The 18,426-nt window shown below is 45.3% G+C and overlaps 1 protein-coding gene across 3 annotated transcripts in view; it reads right to left on the reverse strand.

Moving 5' to 3' along the window:
- Window positions 1-18,426, reverse strand: part of LOC143930409 (uncharacterized) — a 110,153-nt gene that overhangs the window by 19,303 nt on the left and 72,424 nt on the right. For all 3 annotated transcript variants that reach the window (XM_077454712.1, XM_077454713.1, XM_077454711.1), the window contains exons 3-4: window positions 16,644-16,763; window positions 9,355-9,411 (exon numbers count right to left, since the gene is read on the reverse strand). In XM_077454712.1, coding sequence (XP_077310838.1) covers window positions 9,355-9,411; window positions 16,644-16,763 — 177 coding nt within the window. The remainder of the gene's footprint in view (window positions 1-9,354; window positions 9,412-16,643; window positions 16,764-18,426) is intronic.

Here is an 18,426-nt window from a genome sequence, read left to right on the forward strand (position 1 = left end):
TCCAGTACATCCTTCCTGAGGACTGGTGCCCAGAACTGGACAGCATACTCTAGGTGCGGCCGGACCAGAGTCTTGTAGAGCGGGAGAATTATCGTTTTATCTCTGGAGTTGATCCCCTTTTTAATGCATGCCAATATTCTGTTTGCTTTGTTAGCAGCAGCTTGGCATTGTATGCCACTGCTGAGCCTATCATCTACTAGGACCCCCAGGTCCTTTTCCATCCTAGATTCCCCCAGAGGTTCTCCCCCCAGTGTATAGATTGCATTCATATTTTTGCCACCCAAATGCATTATTTTATATTTTTCTACATTAAACCTCATTTGCCATGTAGTTGCCCACCACATAATTGTGAAGTTGAAGGAAAATGATAAAAGGTTTTCAATTTTTTTTACAAACAAATATCTGAAAAGTGTAGCGCACATTTGTATTCAGCCCCCTTTACTCTGATACCCCTAACGAAAATCTAGTGGAACCAATTGGCTTCAGAAGTCAAAAACGATTCAAATTGTACCGGCGCTCAAACCTCCCCTTTTTCTCTTCAGATTTTTTTTTTTAGGTATGCTGCAATCCCAATCAGGTCCCCCCACTTAGTGGGTTACCAGTGAAAGTACGATATATGTTGGGGAATTGCGCCTCCTATTCAATAGTACCCCCAAACAATATAGATATAAACTCAAAAAATGTGATTACCCTGTGCTTAACCCAATTTTTTTTTTTTTTTTTTTACAAACCCATTAATTGTACCAACAAATAGACAACTATTTATTTTAAATGAATAAAGTCCTTCATGTACTGTGATATTACAACCAATCCAACTGTGTAATCTCAGTCACCATCCATCTTCTAATAGGTAATCCTCAAGCGTCACCAAAAAACAGACTCAGATCGTGCCACCACCACCACCTAGTAGAATGGCCACTCACCAGATGTCATCACACAGTAAGCCTTCGGTTCATTCAACGGATAACCAATCCTCGGTGTACTTCTCCCGTTAGCAATTCCAATGAGGAATTGGTAACGGGAGAAGTACACGAGGATTAGTTATCCGTTTGAATGAACCGAAGGCTTACTGTGTGATGACATCTGGTGAGTGGCCATTCTACTAGGTGGTGGTGGTGGCACGATCTGGGTCTGTTTTTTTTGGTGACGCTTGAGGATTACCTATTAGAAGATGGATTACAGGGTAATCACATTTTTTGAGTTTATATCTATATTGTTTGGGGGGACTATTGAATAGGAGGCGCAATCCCCCAACATATATCGTGGCTTCAGAAGTCCCTTATTAGTAAATAGTGTCCACCTGTGTGTAATTTAATCTCAGTATAAATGCAGCTGCCCTGTGAAGCCCTCAGAGGTTTGTTGGAGAGCCTTAGTGAACTAACAGCATCATGAAGGCCAAGGAACACACCAGACAGGTCAGGAATAAAGTTGTAGAGAAATTTAAAGCAGGGTTAGGTTATAAAAAAAATATCCCAAGCTTTGAACATCTTATGGAGCACTGTTCAATTCATCATCCGAAAATGGAAAGAGTATTGCACAACTGCAAACCTACCAAGACATGTCCGTCCACCTAGACTGACAGGCCGGGCAAGGAGAGCATTAATCAGAGAAGCAGCCAAGAGGCCCATGGTAACTTTGGAGGAGCTACAGAGATCCACAGCTCAGGTGGTAGAATCTGTCCACAGGACAACTATTAGTTGTGCACTCCACAAATCCGAGTGGCAAGAAGAAAGCCATTGTTGAAAGAAAGCCTTGTTTGCGAGATACCATGTAGGGGACACAGTAAACATGTGGAAGAAGGTGCTCTAGTCAGATGAGCCCAAAATTTTACTTTTTGGCCTAAAAGCAACACCCTATGTGTGGCGGAAAACAAACACTGCACATCACCCTGAACACACCATCTCCACCGTAAAACATGGTGGTGGCAGCATCATGTTGTGGGGATGCTTTTATTCAGGTGGGACAGGGAAGCTGGTCAGAGTTGATGGGAAGATGGATGGAGCCAAATACAGGTCAATCTTAGAAGAAAATCTGTTATGCCCCGTACACACAAGTGGAATTTCAGTCCGAAAAATCCAGGATGCTTTTTCCGTTGGAATTCCGCTCAAAGTTGGCTTGCATACACACGGTCACACAAAAGTTCTCGGAACTTTCGACCGTCAAGAATGCGGTGACATACAAAACTACAATGAGTCGAGAAAATTAAGCTCAATGCTTCCGAGCATGCGTCAAATTGTTGTTAAGCATGCGTAAGAATTTTGCTTGTTGGAATTGCATACAGACGAACGCATTTTCGGATAGGAACTTTTTCCAACCGAAAAATAGAGAACCTTTTGCTGGTGGGAATTCCACCAGCAAAAGTCCAATGGAGCATGCACACAGTCAAATTTTCAGACCAAAATCTCTCATCTGTCTTTTGCTGGCCGAATTTCCGATCGTGTGTACAGGGCATTAGAGTCTGCAAAAGACTTGAGACTGGGGCGGAGGTTCACCTTCCAGCAGGACAACGATCCTAGCCAGAGCTACAACAGAATGGTAGATCAAAGCATATTCATGTGTTAGAATTAATTGCGTTTAGATTTCATGTGTTAGAAATTTGCTGTTCACAGACGCTCTCCATCCAATCTGACAGAGCTTGAGCTATTTTGCAAACAAGAATAGGCAAAAATGTCACTCACTAGATGTGCAAAGCTGGTAGAGACATCCCCAAAAGGACTTGCAGCTGCAATTGCAGCGAATGGTGTTTCTACAAAGTATTAACTCAGGGGGGCTGAATACAAATGCACACCAGATCAGTTATTTATTTGTAAAAAGTTTTTGAAAACCATTTATCATTTTCCTTCCACTTCACAATTATGTGCCACTTTGTGTTGGTCTATTACATAAAATCCCAATAAAATAAATTTATGTTTTTGTTTGGAATATGACTAAATGTGACAGTCAGCTGATTAACAGTCAGCAGCTCTCTGATCAGGGAGCTGTGAGAACCGAGCCGTCAGCGATGTTCGATCGCTCGGTTGTAAGTGTAGTTGGTGCCGAGGGACAGATGCAGCATCGGACCGATGCTGCATTCACCTAGGTAAGTATGATGGAGGAAAAAACCCCAAACCCATACTTCTCTTATAAGCACACTGCTGTCTTCAAGAGATACTTACTACAGATGGCAGTCTCTCCCTTGTCAGTCCCTGCATCGTGCTGATCTACTCATGCTGTCTCTCTTTGCTCCTGCTGCCTCTCCGGAAAGCTTCCTTCTAACTGCCTCCTGTAGTTGGATCTTTCCAGGCCCAAGCTTCAGCCCGAGGTAAAACCCCTCCCTAGCAGGCACCCCTCAAGGGCTTCTCCATCTTCCAGCCGACTCCCCTACTAGCATGACTCATCTCTATTTAAAGTCATTGTAGCGTTTGTTATTTTTTTCTTTAACAGACAGGTTATACTTACCACCTCTGTGCAGTTGGTTTTGCAGCCCGGATCCTGTTCTTCTGGGGTCCCTCTTTGCTGCTCTTGGCCCCTCCCTCTTGTCAAGTGCCCCCACAGCAAGCAGCTTGCTATGGGGGGCGCCCGGGCCGAGGAATAGCTCTGTGTGTCCATTCAGACACACGGAGCCCCACCCCCTTTCTCCCCTGATTGGCTAACTGATTTTGAGTGGCAGCCAAGGAAGCCAATGGCGCTGCTGCTGTGTCTCAGCCAATCAGGAGGAGAGTCCCTGATAGCTAAGACACTTGTGGACATTGCTGGAGAGAGATGGGGCTCAGGTAAGTAATTAGGGGGGTGCTGGGGAGGCTGCTACACACAGGTATTTATCCTAATGCATATGCATTAAGATAAAAAACCTTCTGCCTTTACAACTCCTTTAAGGGCTCCTTAGTCCCCCTGCCAGGCTCGCTTCCAGGGGATTGGCTTCCGCCCACTAATTTCTAGAACATTCTCCAATATTATAGAACCAGGGGGAGACACTAGAGAGCTGTCAGGATGAGTCATCCAGCCCTGAACTCTAGTAACCCTGACTCAGATTCCATGGCTCAGGCTGGGCCCGACTAGGATTTACCTGCACTCCCGCTAGTAGCACACTAGAGGGTGCTACATCTGTTCTGACTCCCCAAATCCCTTAAAAAAAGAGAAGTATGACCAAAGTCATACTAATCCTGTGGGTCACAAGATTGTATTTACTTCTGCTCTCCTGTGACCCAGAAACAGCTTATAGTGGGCTAATACCCACTATCAGCTGATCTCATAGAGCCGCTCTAGGCTCTGGGAAGATCCCAAACATATTGTCATTATCTACCCAGCAGCCCAACTGACAGCTGGCTCTAGCTCTCAAATGTGGGATTGAGAGCTGAAGCCAGTTGCCCCTGCCTCAGCCCAGCGCTCAGTGAGCCCTGAAGGGGCAAAGCGGAGAGCATTAACTGGCATTCACTGCTCTCTGCTCTAAGCAGACAGACAACTGAGCAATCAGCCTTCCTGTGAGTTCTCGGGCTTACAGTTTATGTGGGACAGCTGCATCAGACCGATGCTGCAGCACAGAGATTAGTAAGAATGTTTGTGATTTTTTTTATAACCCCAAATTTCTCCTTTAAGGATTTCTTATTGAAACAGTTGTGAGCTGATGGTGGAAAGTACAGTGGGACCCGTACTTCTGGGTCCCTGCTGCATTGGAACAGGGTCTATGATAGATACCAACTCTGATGTTGTGCCTCTGCACCCTGCCTTTAAAATAGAACTATAGGCAAAACTTTTTTTTCATTTTAGGGTAGATAGAGCAAGGGAGGGTTATAACCCCTGTAAGGTTTATTTTTTCCATCTTTGTCCCATTGTGGCGACTTACCTTCACTTCCTGTCCCATAGCCAAACAGGAAGTGAGAGGAAATCCCTGCTCTGATCTCTTGTGGAGCCCCAGGTCCCCAGACCTAATGTATGCAGTGGTAGATTTCCCCTCTATTACTTTTTTGGGGACAAACCAAAGTTTGGGATTGTCTTTTACTTTCACTTTTAGGCCGGGTTCACACTATAGCGATGCGGGAACGCCGCGAATCCGCGGCGTTTACCCGCATCGCACACCTCCCGCCGGCAGTTCACACTGCCCTATGCGGACGGCTGGGAGTGTCAATGTTATGTTAATGACACCCCCAGATCCGTCGGCATATCGCAGTGCGATCTGCCGACTCGCACAGGAATCGGATCGCATGGTGTGAACCCCCATGCGATCCGATTCTGTTGCGGACCCAAAAAAGGGTCCCGTGCGAGTTTGCTGCGGGAGCGCTGCGAATTCAGCCATACTATCTGTATGGCTGAACTCGCATCGCTACGGAGATCGGATGTGATTTGCTGTGCGAATCACATCCGGATCTCCCCCCGCAGCGGTGTGAACCGGGCCTTAAGGATAATGGTAACAGGACAAATCTAGAGGTGCGAATCTCCCTAACAAGGACACAGACAGCAATGAAAACTGACAGGTGTTCTTATCAATCTCCCCACCATCTAAAATGTAAAATCCTTTAACAAAGCACAATAATGAAGCTTTGTGAAAGGCAAAGCAGAAGGAGCGAGTGGAGGCACAACACCAAGGTTCAGGCACATGCCTCTTGAATTTTGATATTTGTTTAGTTCAAACTGACTTAGTTGATGCAAATTTTCTTAAAGCGTTAGTTATATTGAGGGGCCTTTAGAAAGCTATAAGGTATTATTAATGTCTGGTGGTTTAGCTCTGGAACAATGTGATCTCTCAGTCCTTGAAGTCAGTTGGTGAGTACTTGAAAGGAGTCATATTTTTACAACCAATGGACAGTCTTGCTGCTTTCAGGAATCTGAGGGTTGGCAGATTCCTAAACACAAATCGCAGTTTTTTCCAGGGCTGGCACTACAGACACCTCTAATGCTGGCATCAGGAGGAAAACAAGAATAGGAAATAGGATGATTACAGTAGAGGGGTAATGCATAGTGCATGATAATTGTCTAGTAAGAGGTTCGTAAAGCTTGAACAGACAAAGCACGCCAAAGGGTTAATTAACAATGACCGTGGAATTGCGAGTAACGTGGTTTATGAGCGTTTCAAAATACAAGCTTTTTTTTTTTTAAATCCTGACTCGCTTTGCGAGCGTTGTTTTGCAGGATTCAAGGCCTCTGGGGTGTGCAGTATTGAATTTGGCCAGAGGTGCGGGGGCACCAGTGATGCTCGGAGACACTCGTAGCCGGAAACACTCTGCTCCTGGGTGTCTTAGAGCGTTTCCGGGTGTCTCCGGCACCCCCGCACCTCTGGCCACATGCGGTAGTTTCATAGTTAGTAAGGTTGAATAAAGACACCAGTCCATCCAGTTCAACCTGAGTGTCTACAATTGTCCTTATCCCTGTACATTGCACACTCACATTGGTCCCTACCCTCAAGGATCCCACAATCCAAGGCCCCATTCATATACTAGGGCCAATTTTGGGTAGAAGCCAATTAACCTACCTGCATGTCTTTGGTTTGTGGGAGGAAACTGGAGTACCTGGAGGAAACCCACGCAGGCACAGGGAGAACATGCAAACTCTAGGCAGGTAGTGTCGTGGTTGGGATTTGAACCAGCGACCCTTCTTACTGCTAGGTGAGAGTGCAAACCACTACACCACTGTGCCGCCCCAACTGCATAGACAAACAGTGGCTGTGGAACAGATTATCTGAATTTCCATTATTTCCTATGGGGAAACTCACTTTGATATATAAGTGCTTTGAATTACAAGCATTCTTCTGGAACGAATTATGGTCGCAATCCAAGGTATTAGGGCCGGTTCACACAGCAGGCGAGGCGACTCCGACTTGTCTCGCCGCGACCTGCCGCGGCCTCAGCGGCGACTTGCAAATGACTTCTGTATAGAAGACAATGCAAGTCGCCCCGAGGTCGCCCAAAAGTAGTACAGGAACCTTTTTTCTGAGTCGGAGCGACTCGAGTCGCTCCTCTCAGAACGGTTCCATTGTACAGAACGGGGGCGACTTGCGAGAGCGAGGCGAGGCGAGTCGTGTCGCCTCGCATCGCCCGCTGTGTGAACCGGCTCTTACTATATTGTGAAGTTCAGATTGTGGTGTATGCCAACTCTTTAGTAAAATGTAAGTGGACAAAGAAATGTTATTAAGCATGGAGAATACAGTGACGGAAAAAAATATTTGATCCCCTGCTGATTTTGTACATTTGCTTTGACGGTACATGGCCCCGTCTATTGTCCCTTTGATGCGGTAAAGTTGTCCTGTCCCCATAGCAGAAAAACAGCCCCAAAACATAATGTTTCCACCTCCATATTTGACGGTGGGGATGGTGTCATAGGTAGCATTCCTCCTCCTCCAAAACACGGCGAGTTGAGTTGATGCCAGAGAGCTTTATTTTGGTCTCATCTGAGCACAACACTTTCACCCAGTTCTCCTCGAATCATTCAGATGTTCATTAGAAAACATCAGACGTACACGTGCTTACTTGAGATAGGGGACCTTGCGGGTGCTGCAAGATTTCAGTCCTTCATGGCATAGAGGGTTATTAATTGTTTTCTTGGTGACTATGGTCCCAGCTGCCTTGAGATCATTGACAAGATTCCCCCGTGTAGATCTGGGCTGATTCCTCAGTTTCCATGATCACTGAAACTTCACAAGGTGAAATCTTGCATGGAGCCCCAGACTGAGGGATATTGACAGTAAATTTGTGTTTCTTCCGTTTGCAAATAATCGCACCAACTGCGGTCACCCGTTCACCAAGCTGCTTGGTGATGGTCTTGCAGTCTATTCCAGCCTTGTTTAGGTCTGCAATCTTATACCTGACATCCATGGACAGCTCTTTGGTCTTGGCCATGGGTTAGAGATTGGAATCTGATTGATTGCTTCTGTAGACAGGTGTTTTTTATACAGGTAACAAGCTGAGATTAGGAGCACTCCCTTTAAGAGAGTGTACCTGTATAGAAGACACCTGGGAGCCAGAAATCTTGCTGATTGATAGGGGATTAAATACTTATGTCACTCATTAAAATGCAAATCAATTTATAACTTTTTTTTAAATGCTTATTTCTAGATATTTTTGTTATTCTGTCTCTCACTGTTTATATAAACCTACCATTAATATTATAGACTGATTATTTCTTTGTCAGTGAGCAAACGTACAAAATCAGCAGGTGATCAAATACTTTTTTCCCTCACTGTATAAGTAAGATTGGTCATAGGTGGATTGTTTTTCCTTAATCAACCAGCTGACTGAAACAAAAAAACGATGGATTCCCTTATCCACACAATCGAGGTGGATTGAGGAATCCTCCCTGATGTGCTATTCTATTCTGACAGCAGGCCTCCTCTACTGTCAGAATACACTGATCAGTGCTGCAGCCGATTGGTTGCATGTGCTGATCGAGTGAATATTTTCCAGCAATCCTGTTCGAGAGAATCTGATGATTAGATTGACTTCTCTTGAGAGGGAACAGCCATAGGTGGATCAAAATGTATCTGGTCCCTGCTAAAAAAAAGTTAAAGTAAATGATTGAATATGAAATACAAATTAGTGGGTTCATGAAGTTTGATCGGAGAAAGTTAAACTTTTGGAGAGTTGCAACAGTAATTCCTTCAATCTATATTAAACATTTTACTAGAGGCCATTAGGTGGGCTTGTCAGGTGAAATATTTGAGTAGGCTCGGGGAAGAATATTGAACACGTGTGACCATTATGACAGTTTGGTGAGGGTACAGCTTATGCCGTGTACACACGAGCAGACTTTCCGGCAGACTAGGTCCGACGGTCTTCCCGACGGACTTTCCGAACGAATGGACTTGGACACACACACAATCACACCAAAGTCTAGCGGATTCGACCATGATGACTTACGACTGGACTAGAATAAGGAAGTTCATAGCCAGTAGCCAATAGCTGTAAGGAAGAGTTTCCCCAGTGGGGCTTTATAGCAGCAGGATAGCAAAGTCAGATAACTTTATCGTAAGTATATATAAAAATGAATTTATTCAAAAAATGTCCAATATCATGGTACAATTAAATACAATATGTACAATATATAATCTGGTTCAAAAAATACACAATATATATTCCACAATCCAATGGATTTTATTTATATATATATAGTCAGACTAGCATACAGACGACTGGATTTTTCGACCGGACTCGAGCCCCTCCGTCAGATTTTTTTGACAGCAAAGGTCCAATGAAGCCCACACACGGTCGAATTGTCTGACAAATTCGTTCTGTTAGACCTTTGCTGTCAAAGTCCGGCCGTGTGTACAGGCATTACAACTCTCAATTGGTATCTCTAAGATCTACATATTTATATTATAGGTATTATTTTTTGTAGAGTGATTAGAGTTTTTTTTTTTTTTAATGCAACTAACAATGTCACACTTACCATAGTTATTGTGTCCTTTAATATAGCATTTAAACAGGCAGCCCCTGCTACAAAAACCTGTAAAGAAAGCAGACGTTACAAGACTATATATAAATAGCATATACTTTGGGCTGGCAAAAATGTATCACCACTGTTTGGGTTAGGGTCCCTTTAAGACAGTGTTTCTCAAACTGTGTACCACGGCACATTAATTGCAAGTGTGCCATGGGATATTTCAGGGAGCTGTCAGAATATCTGCAGTGGTTGGAGCGCAGTGAGACACGCAGCGCCCGCCGGAAAGTGGATCACCAGGAGGAAATGATGCCTTTTCAGAGCATGCACAATAGTAGTCCATACTAGAGAGGTCGCAATGCTCCTTTCCCAAGAAAGAGCGAGCCCTGTATCTGTGTACCAACCTCTGTCTGTATCAACTTTACCAGCACCAACAGCACTATGGAAGCACCTTCTAGAGTATGTATGTCTGTATCATTAACAAACTGTGCAACATTAGGCCCAAGACAGAACCCTGGCTATAAAGATGAATTGACTATTGTAGCAAGTTCCCGGGGCCCCAGATGCCTAATGGTGACCTCCAGGGTTACATCCTTACTTGTAGAGTGGGTTACCAGGCATGGTGGGTGTGATGCAAGAAGAAATGATGGGCGCCAGTCACTTTTGGATTCGAACAAGACATTTATTGTCTCCTAACAGAACTGTGGTAGAGAGGGTTAGGGCCAGGACACCCTTGAGTAGATGCAATGGTAATTGGCAGACTGGAGACTTCTATAGGTAGACAAATATACAGTGGAAGGCCTCCAGCCGGATAACACTTCTGTATAGGTAGGACCGCTGTCTGCTATGGCAACTAATATTGTAACAGTCACTAACGGTAGTTGTACATAACTCTTGGTAACACAGAACATTCCTTTACTTATCTCACAGTATCCCACTGTAGATCTTCACTCCCTAAGCTCCCAGTCTCTCACTAGTCTTCCAGATCCCAGTCGTCACTGGATCCCCTGAGCTCTTCCACAGCTATCGCGCTGCACTCCTCAAGCATCACCCCCGCTATCCGGCTGGGTCCCTGGCTTGGCACTTGCTGATGCTTTTCCACTTCTTCACCATCCCCAGCTGGTGAGAAGACTGCTCATGTACTTAGTTACATAGTAGCATAGTAGTACTTGCTTCACCTTACTCACTGTAGTCTCTGGCAACAAGGTGGATGGTCCCTTAGTAGCGACAGCTTCCCCTCTACCTCCAATCACAACTGGTTCCCTGTCCGGCTGAACCTTCGCAAACTCAGCTGGACTCCAAACTTCTCCTGTTCCTGGATAGGCCTCAGGCAGCCTAGCAGCCAGGTAGACACCGGGATAGGCCCCAGGCTTCCAGCCTAGCAGCCCGGGGCGACATAACGCACGTCCACCCAAACAGCCATCCAGGTGGCACAGAACCCTGATCGCCTGACTCCACCCAAATAAATAGGCTCTCCAAACAGGCCAAGGGACTTAAAGGGATTGTAAAGTGAAATTTATTTTTTATTTTTTAAATAACAAACATGTTATACTTACCTCCACTGTGCAGCTCGATTTGCACAGGGTGGCCCCCGAACCTGCTTTTCTGGGGTCCTCGGCGGCTGTCTCGGCTTCCTCCCACAGTTACTTCTCACGTTCATGCAAGCTCCCTCGCATGGTGAGAAGCACCTGCGGGCGCGCTCCCGTGATACAGCCGGCGGCTATAGCCGCTCGCTGTATCACACGGCCCCGCCCCCGGCGCTCCGTGTCAGTGGATGTGATTGGCAGCAGCGCGAGCCAATGGCTGCGCTGCTTTCCTTCCATCCACTCCAGCCAATCAGCGGCCAGGCTGAACGGTGAAAAGGACGGCGGGGGCGAGCGCGGGATTTTCGAAGGGTCAGGTAAGTAAAACGGGGGGACTGGGGCGCAGGCAGTGTCAGATGTTTTTTCACCTTAATTTACAACCCCTTTAAAGAAACTCTTGCCTATTCGTTGAGACACCTCATCCATTCATGATCTGTCCTTGCTATGCCCTTGTCTTATCTAATGTCACCAGCTACAATGCCACCTAGTGACAGAAGAGAGAAGTGCAGCAATTCCAGAATTGGGGGGAAATCAGTGAATCTCCTAAGGGTCCGTTCACACAGGGCCAACACGACTTTCAACACGACTTTTGGAGGCAACTTGGACACGACCTGAACACGACTTGGGGCGACTTACAACACGACTTTAAGTCGCCCCAGGCCAGGCGACTTTTGCCGCGGCCAATCAGAGAATGAGCTCTCAAGGGGAAACTCCACGCCAAATTTATAAAAAAAAAAATTGGCGTGGGTCCCCCCTCGAGAGCATACCAGGCCCTTAGCTCTGGTATGGGTTTTAAGGGGAACCCCCCTACGCTGAAAAAATGGGGTAGGGTTCCCCACCAGATCCATACCAGACCCTTATCCGAGCACGCTACCCGGCCGGGCAGGAAAGGGGGTGGGGACGAGCGAGTGCCCCCCCCTCCTGAGCCGTACCCCACCCCAAAGCACCTTGTCCCCATGTTGATGAGGACAAGGGCCTCTTCCCGACAACCCTGGCCATTGGTTGTCGGGGTCTGCGGGCAGGGGGCTTATCGGAATCCGGGAGCCCCTTTGATAAGGGGGCCCCCGGATCCCGGCCCCCCACCCCATGTGAATGAGTATGGGGTACAATGTACCCCTACCCATTCACCTGTGAAAAAAAATGTAAAAAAAAAACACAACACAGGGTTAAAATAGTTTATTGCACAGCTCCGGGGGTCTTCTTCCGTCTTGGGGGGTCTTCTCGCCGGACTCTTCCACTATCTTCTGCTAGCTCTTTTACTAGCGGAGGAGCCCAGCATTCTTCTTCGCCGCCGCCGCCCTCTTCTTCCGACTTCGGGGGTCTTGTCCCCCTCTTTGGTTCTTCTTGCCGGGCCACCGCTTGCAAAAGAGCTAGAAGAAGGTGCGGTGGCCCGGCAAGAAGAATCAAAGAGGTCTTCTGTCGCCGCCGCCGTCTTCTGTTCTTCTCTTCTGGAGATGCTGCCTCGTCGCTGTCTCCGCTCACTATGACAGAACATGCGGCGTGCGGCGACTTATATAGGGACATCATCGGATGATGTCCCCGCCCATTATGATGTCACAGTCTCAGCATCCTCTGGGACTGTGACATCATAATGGGCGGGGACATCATCCGGTGATGTCCCTATATATTCCGATAAGCCCCCCGCCCGCAGACCCCGACAACCAATGGCCAGGGTTGTCGGGAAGAGGCCCTTGTCCTCATCAACATGGGGACAAGGTGCTTTGGGGTGGGGGGGCCACACGGCCCCCCCCCTTCCCCAAGGCACCCCTCCATGTTGAGTCCCCACCCCCTTTCCTGGCCGGCTGGGTAGCGTGCTCGGATAAGGGTCTGGTATGGATTGGGGGGGGACCCCCACGCCGTTTTTTCGGCATAGGGGGGTTCCCCTTAAAATCCATTCCAGACCTAAGTGCCTTTTATGCTCTCGGAGGCCCCTGTGTGAACAGACCCTCACAGTTAGCCAGGACAATTACTGTCTGGTAAACTAAATTTGTTAGCAACCCTGCCTAAACACCAGGGTGCTACATCGTTATGTTATTTTGCTTACTTAACCAAGTTTATTTTACCTCAAGCTAAATTTATGATCAAAACATTCAATTCACAAACTTATATAGCAATATACCTTTTATTTATTTTTTTGCATGAAACAAATATTTAAAGAAAACCATTATTCCTCAAAATTTTTTATTTTATCCCCACCTCAAACTGCTCCATTTTATGCCCCTCTCAATAGACATCTCAAACACCCTTACAACTTTGTAGGAATCTAGCTTCATTATAGGAAGTGAAAATCTGTTGCTAATCCTTGTGAACTGAACCTCGTTTCAATGTGATTTGCTCTCGAAAGCAGGCACATCCTTCATATTAAATTTAAATATACATGTAAAAATAAATAAGTTCTTTGCCACAAAAATAGTTAAATCTTTTCAGGTGTGCCCGAAATTTTTTAGATCTTTTTGGTGCACCGCAAGACAAAAAAGTTTGAGAAACACTGCTTTAAGGGGTACCATTTGAATGTAATTTGGAGAAATTTGGTGTACCCATGCAGGGTGAGGGGTTCCATTTGGAAAGGTATAAAATGACTTAATTAATGCTTTTGAAACCAAAGTCCCTATAATCAGGGTTTGGAGGCTTTTTTTCACCAAAGTCTTTCTGCGTCTCTGAATTCCTGGTTCCAAATGGGGATTTACCACTTCAGAGGGTATCAAAATGAGTCCTCTTCTCTCCCACTGGACTGCCCCAGAATCCCTCACCTTTCATGGGGGAGTACTGAACATACCAGGTGCTAGTGGGTTGAATTAACCATGTATCCCTTGGACATGTCTACACTGTCAGCTGCTGCTTTCCCTTTAGTGAAAAATTAATCACTTCAGCCCCGGAAGATTTGGCTGCTCAATGACCAGGCCATCCCAGGTATCCCAGAAGACAGCGAGGGGGGGGGGGGGGGGGGGGGAGTGGCGTAGATACCCTTGGGTGGCACGAGTATCTATGCCCAAAAGTGGGAGCAAAATACCTGTATTAGATGGGTATCTGCTCCCCCCCTTCCCCCTGAAATGTGACACTGGAGGGGGGAACCAGAAAAGTGGAAGTTCCGCTTTAAGCAGTAAAATGATACCCCCCCCCCTTGAATAGCTGACTGCGAGGAACTGTTGGACTGTAAGGAAAGTGTTGTTGGTGGTTGGTGCAGGGCAAGGCAACTGGTTTACTTTAATAACTTGACCCAGCAGTACATACTCACCTTACCTGCTCCTCCACCATTCAAGTTGTAACTTTCCTAAGGTCCCTTTTAACTATATTAATATATTTTTACTGAGCTAAAATACAGCCTATTATATGTAATGTGCCTATTTTTTAAATCTGCATTTTTGGTAAGTAATTTATGCCTCATGCATGCAAATATAAATTTTCATATTGTGCAGAACGAGAACACAAGAATAAATTTGCAGGAAATTGCGTGAAAGTGTGCATGTTCACGTGGAATTGTGCGAACATATATACGTGAAAATGCGCCCGGGAAGATTGGCGGGAGGTGGCTTTTAGCCGCATCGGTTGTTATCCCTGGGAAGCCGATCGCTCACTCTAAAAAATGGTACCGGGATGATGCATGCAGCTGCGGGCATCATCCTGGTATAACCCCCGAAAGCCAAGTATGCACATCTGCGTACGCTCGGTGGGAAGGGGATAAATCCTGTATTATAATAATAATAATAATAGCAGAAAGTAAAAAATATTGTTCTTTTTTTCAAAATTGTCAGTCTTTTTTGTTTATAGCGTAAACCCCCCCCCCCCCCCCCCCAAAAAAAACGCAGAGGTGATGAAATGCCACCAAAAGAAAGTTCTATTTGTGGGAAAAAAAGAAAAATAATATTTTTTGTCCTTTTTTCCCACAAATAGAGCTTTCTTTTGGTGGTATTTCATCACCTCTGCAATTTTTGTTTTTTCTTTGCGTTTTGCAGTGTCACACGACCGCACAATCAATTGTCAGCTAAAGCAACGCAGTGCCGTATCGCAAACAAAGGCCTGGTCATGAGGGCGGGTAAACCTTCTTTGGGTCAAGTAATTAAAGTGAGTTTCTTTCATCCAAAGATTTAATGGACTTCTAAGCTAAGGGCCCTAAAAAGAGGTGTGAGTAAAGGCTTGTACATACTATAAGAAAATTGGGGCGAACATTTTGGTCCAAAGAATTTTTGTAAGATTTTCGTATAGTGTATACACAACTTTTGACAGCCGATTCCAAATTTTCGTATGAAAATTCCTAATCAGTCAAGCTCCAAAATTTTTCTCGTATTGGAACAGAACAAGAGACTCAGAAAAGAAAGACTGCGTATGATCAGAAACAACAAAAAAAAGCCTTTGTCGTATGAGAATTTTCGTAAGAATTTACGTACTAATTTTCTTTCATCGATTCCAATTTGCTGTGAAAGATCGTGAAAAATTGGACAAACATTCGCCCGATTTTCTTATAGTGTGTACCCCACTTAAAGCTGGCTATAGCTAGATCGCTTTTTTTGGTTATCCAGTCAGCTGATCAAAAAAGAGAACGGATTCCCCCATTCACATTTTCGAGCTGGATGGGGGGAATCCTCCCCACAGTGGTACTCTATTCTAACAGTAGGGACTCCTCCGCTGTCAGAATACACTGATCAGAACTGCAACTGATTGGCTGGATACCCTGATCGAAAGAAAAATTTCCAACATTCCCATTCAAGAGAAGCTGATCATTAGATTGACCTCTCTGTAGCGGGAATGGATTGAAATGCTGGTTATAGCTGGTCTGCAAGTTAAGGGGTTTTTATTCTTTGGCTGAGGTTGAAAAATATTTGATTGGACACAGCCGATAAGCAGGTCCTGGCCATGAATCATTGACCAGGATGAGGTGACAAATTCCCACTGTGTACAGTCACAGTGGGCGCTGGCAGAGGCGTCCATGTGCGTGCCCTAAACCCGGAAACAGGCAACAACGTACTGTATGGCTGTGCCTGTATGGGCCGCTCATCCACAGAACATTGCAGGCGAGTGGTCTGCAAGTAGGTAATAAAGAAGTTTATTGTTTAGAATGTCCACAGTTCTTATGCTTACATAGTTACATAGTAGGCGAGGTTGAAAAAAAGACGCAAGTCCAACCTATGTGTGTGATTTTCTTGTTTTGGCAATTCAAGGGATGTCTGCAAGGAGCCTGATATAGTAAAGACTGCGACACTGGTTCTGAGCTTTTTTGGTTGATCACACCTGAGCGCAAGAGTGGGATTAACAAATGACAAAAAAATAGATTTTTGGGATTGTGATTAATCGGAATTGGTTCCACAGAAAATGATTCTCCTGATTGTTGTTTAAAATCTTCATTACGCTATTCAAAATAAAAAGTGCTAAATTTTGAATGATTTCATTTCATTGTGGCTCGTGACCAGTTACCAAATCACAGTGGCAGGGTGCGTTTTCTTTCATTTCTTTTAATGGGAAACCACTGATTGGCACAAGAGGGAACGCAAATTTTATTTTTTGATCTGACTCTAACAAACCCTTCTGAAACACATCAATGGACCACTTAGGGGTCCATGGGCCCCAGGTTAAGAACCTGGATCCACCTAAAATATCAAGGCCTTCAAATGGGGATTACACAAATGTATAAAAAATAAAGGAGCATAGAAACAGTTTTGCCATATGTATCATGTTCAGCATTTTTTTGTCATGATCGGTGTAAATCCCTTAGCATCTTACCACCACTCCTCCCCATATGTAGACTCCACTTTTGAGTGTCAGAGATATTATATTAGTTTCTGATGCATAAAATACGACTCCTGTAAGCATCTGCAAAATTCCGATAAGCATCAGCACTGTCTGCAAAAGATAAATTAAAAAACAAAAAATGATCAGTAAAATGTTGTGGAAAATCCACAAGGGACTTTTTCATAAATCTCTGTTATGTAACAGCATTTCAGTTTTCGCTAGTAGTAGTTATTCACATTTAAAAGAGAAGTTTGGCGAAAGCTTTTTTTAGCCATACTTCTCCCACCACGGAGTGCACTTACTTTTGCTCTCCTGTGACCCATAGTCAGCTGATAGCTGGATATTGCCCACCATCAGCTGAGGTGACAGAGCTGATACACGCTCTAGCAGTCCCACCAAGACAACAGTTTGTAAGCCCATCTTTGTATCAGAGCGTCCCTAAAAATTTAAAATGACCTTTCTACCTAAAATGTAAAGTAAAAGTAATTTATGAGTGCCCAGCTGGTAAATCACCAACCCCCCGGGCACTCGTATCTCTAGGCAATGCAACCATCAAGATTCTCTCTTTTCCTGGATGTGGTTCTTTCGTTTTGCATCACTTCATTGCCTGGTAACATGGCTAATGTTGGAAAATTAAACATGTGGCCTCTTGGCCTCTACCAAAAGGGGAGTTTGTTGTTTAGGTACCACATTTGAGCATTTTGTAGCTTGTAGCGCAAAGCTCAAAAATGTTAAGCAAGCAAAAACCTATTCTTTTCAATAGCCCTTGTTAACATCTGAGCGTCCTGTTGCTTGTAGCAAAACGCCTGTCGCTCAAAAAAGTACATGAGCTACTTTTCAGGGAGAACTGAGTGTTTTTATTCCCATAAAAACAGCAGCTCTCTGCCCCTTTTTAAGCAGCACTCCACACCTTTTTTTAAAAAAGACCTGAAAAAGGCTGTCAAAACATGAAACCTCTGCTGCAAAAAATGCTCAAACACTTGAATAATAATTATAAATAATTTGAAAACCCGATGCTTAGGTAAATGAAGCCTTAGGCAGAACCAGCCAATCAGCGGATCTGCCTAAACATTCTTCTGAGGTCCATCCACAATAACTAAATAACTTTTACAGGAAAAGGGTTCCTTTATTTTTTATGTGTAACACTGGATGTTGTTACTGGCAATGCAAAAACTTAATTTGCCTGCAATTTTGCTGCTTTTGTCTGAGCATAGCACTAATACAAATGCCCAGAGCATTCTGCGAACCGTAGTCCCAAGGAGGAGTCAAACAATCAAGCTTGATTGGCCACTACAAGCCCCATATTGACCATCAATAAAAGGGAGCAGCGAGGGGGATAAAACGAAAACCCAGAGAACAAGCAGGGCAGCTGGGGAGAGATATGCCAACAGCTGGGTTGCTCTGCTTACAACAAGGCCAATCCAGAGTTGCAAAATGGACTGTGAAGCTGGAAGCCAAATAACTGAGTGGATCCAAGGTAGTGCGGTCATTATCCAGAACCGACGCTAACTCCACCTATCTGGATTGCTGCTGCCACATCAACTAAGCGTGCCCCCCACCATTGCAATGAGAGACAGAGAGACAGAGAGACAGAGAGACAGAGAGACAGAGAGACAGAGAGAGAGAGGGAGAGGGAGGGAGGGAGAGGGAGGGAGGGAGGGAGAGGGAGGGAGAGGGAGGGAGGGAGAGGGAGGGAGAGGGAGGGAGAGGGAGGGAGAGGGAGGGAGAGGGAGAGAGTGCACCTTCGTCCAGAGACTGCTTCTACAGGCCCAGG

The sequence above is a fragment of the Lithobates pipiens genome, unplaced genomic scaffold (genome assembly GCF_037356315.1).
Source record: "Lithobates pipiens isolate NorthernLeopardFrog02 unplaced genomic scaffold, aLitPip1_a1.2 Scaffold_25, whole genome shotgun sequence".
Classification (NCBI taxonomy): domain Eukaryota; kingdom Metazoa; phylum Chordata; class Amphibia; order Anura; family Ranidae; genus Lithobates; species Lithobates pipiens.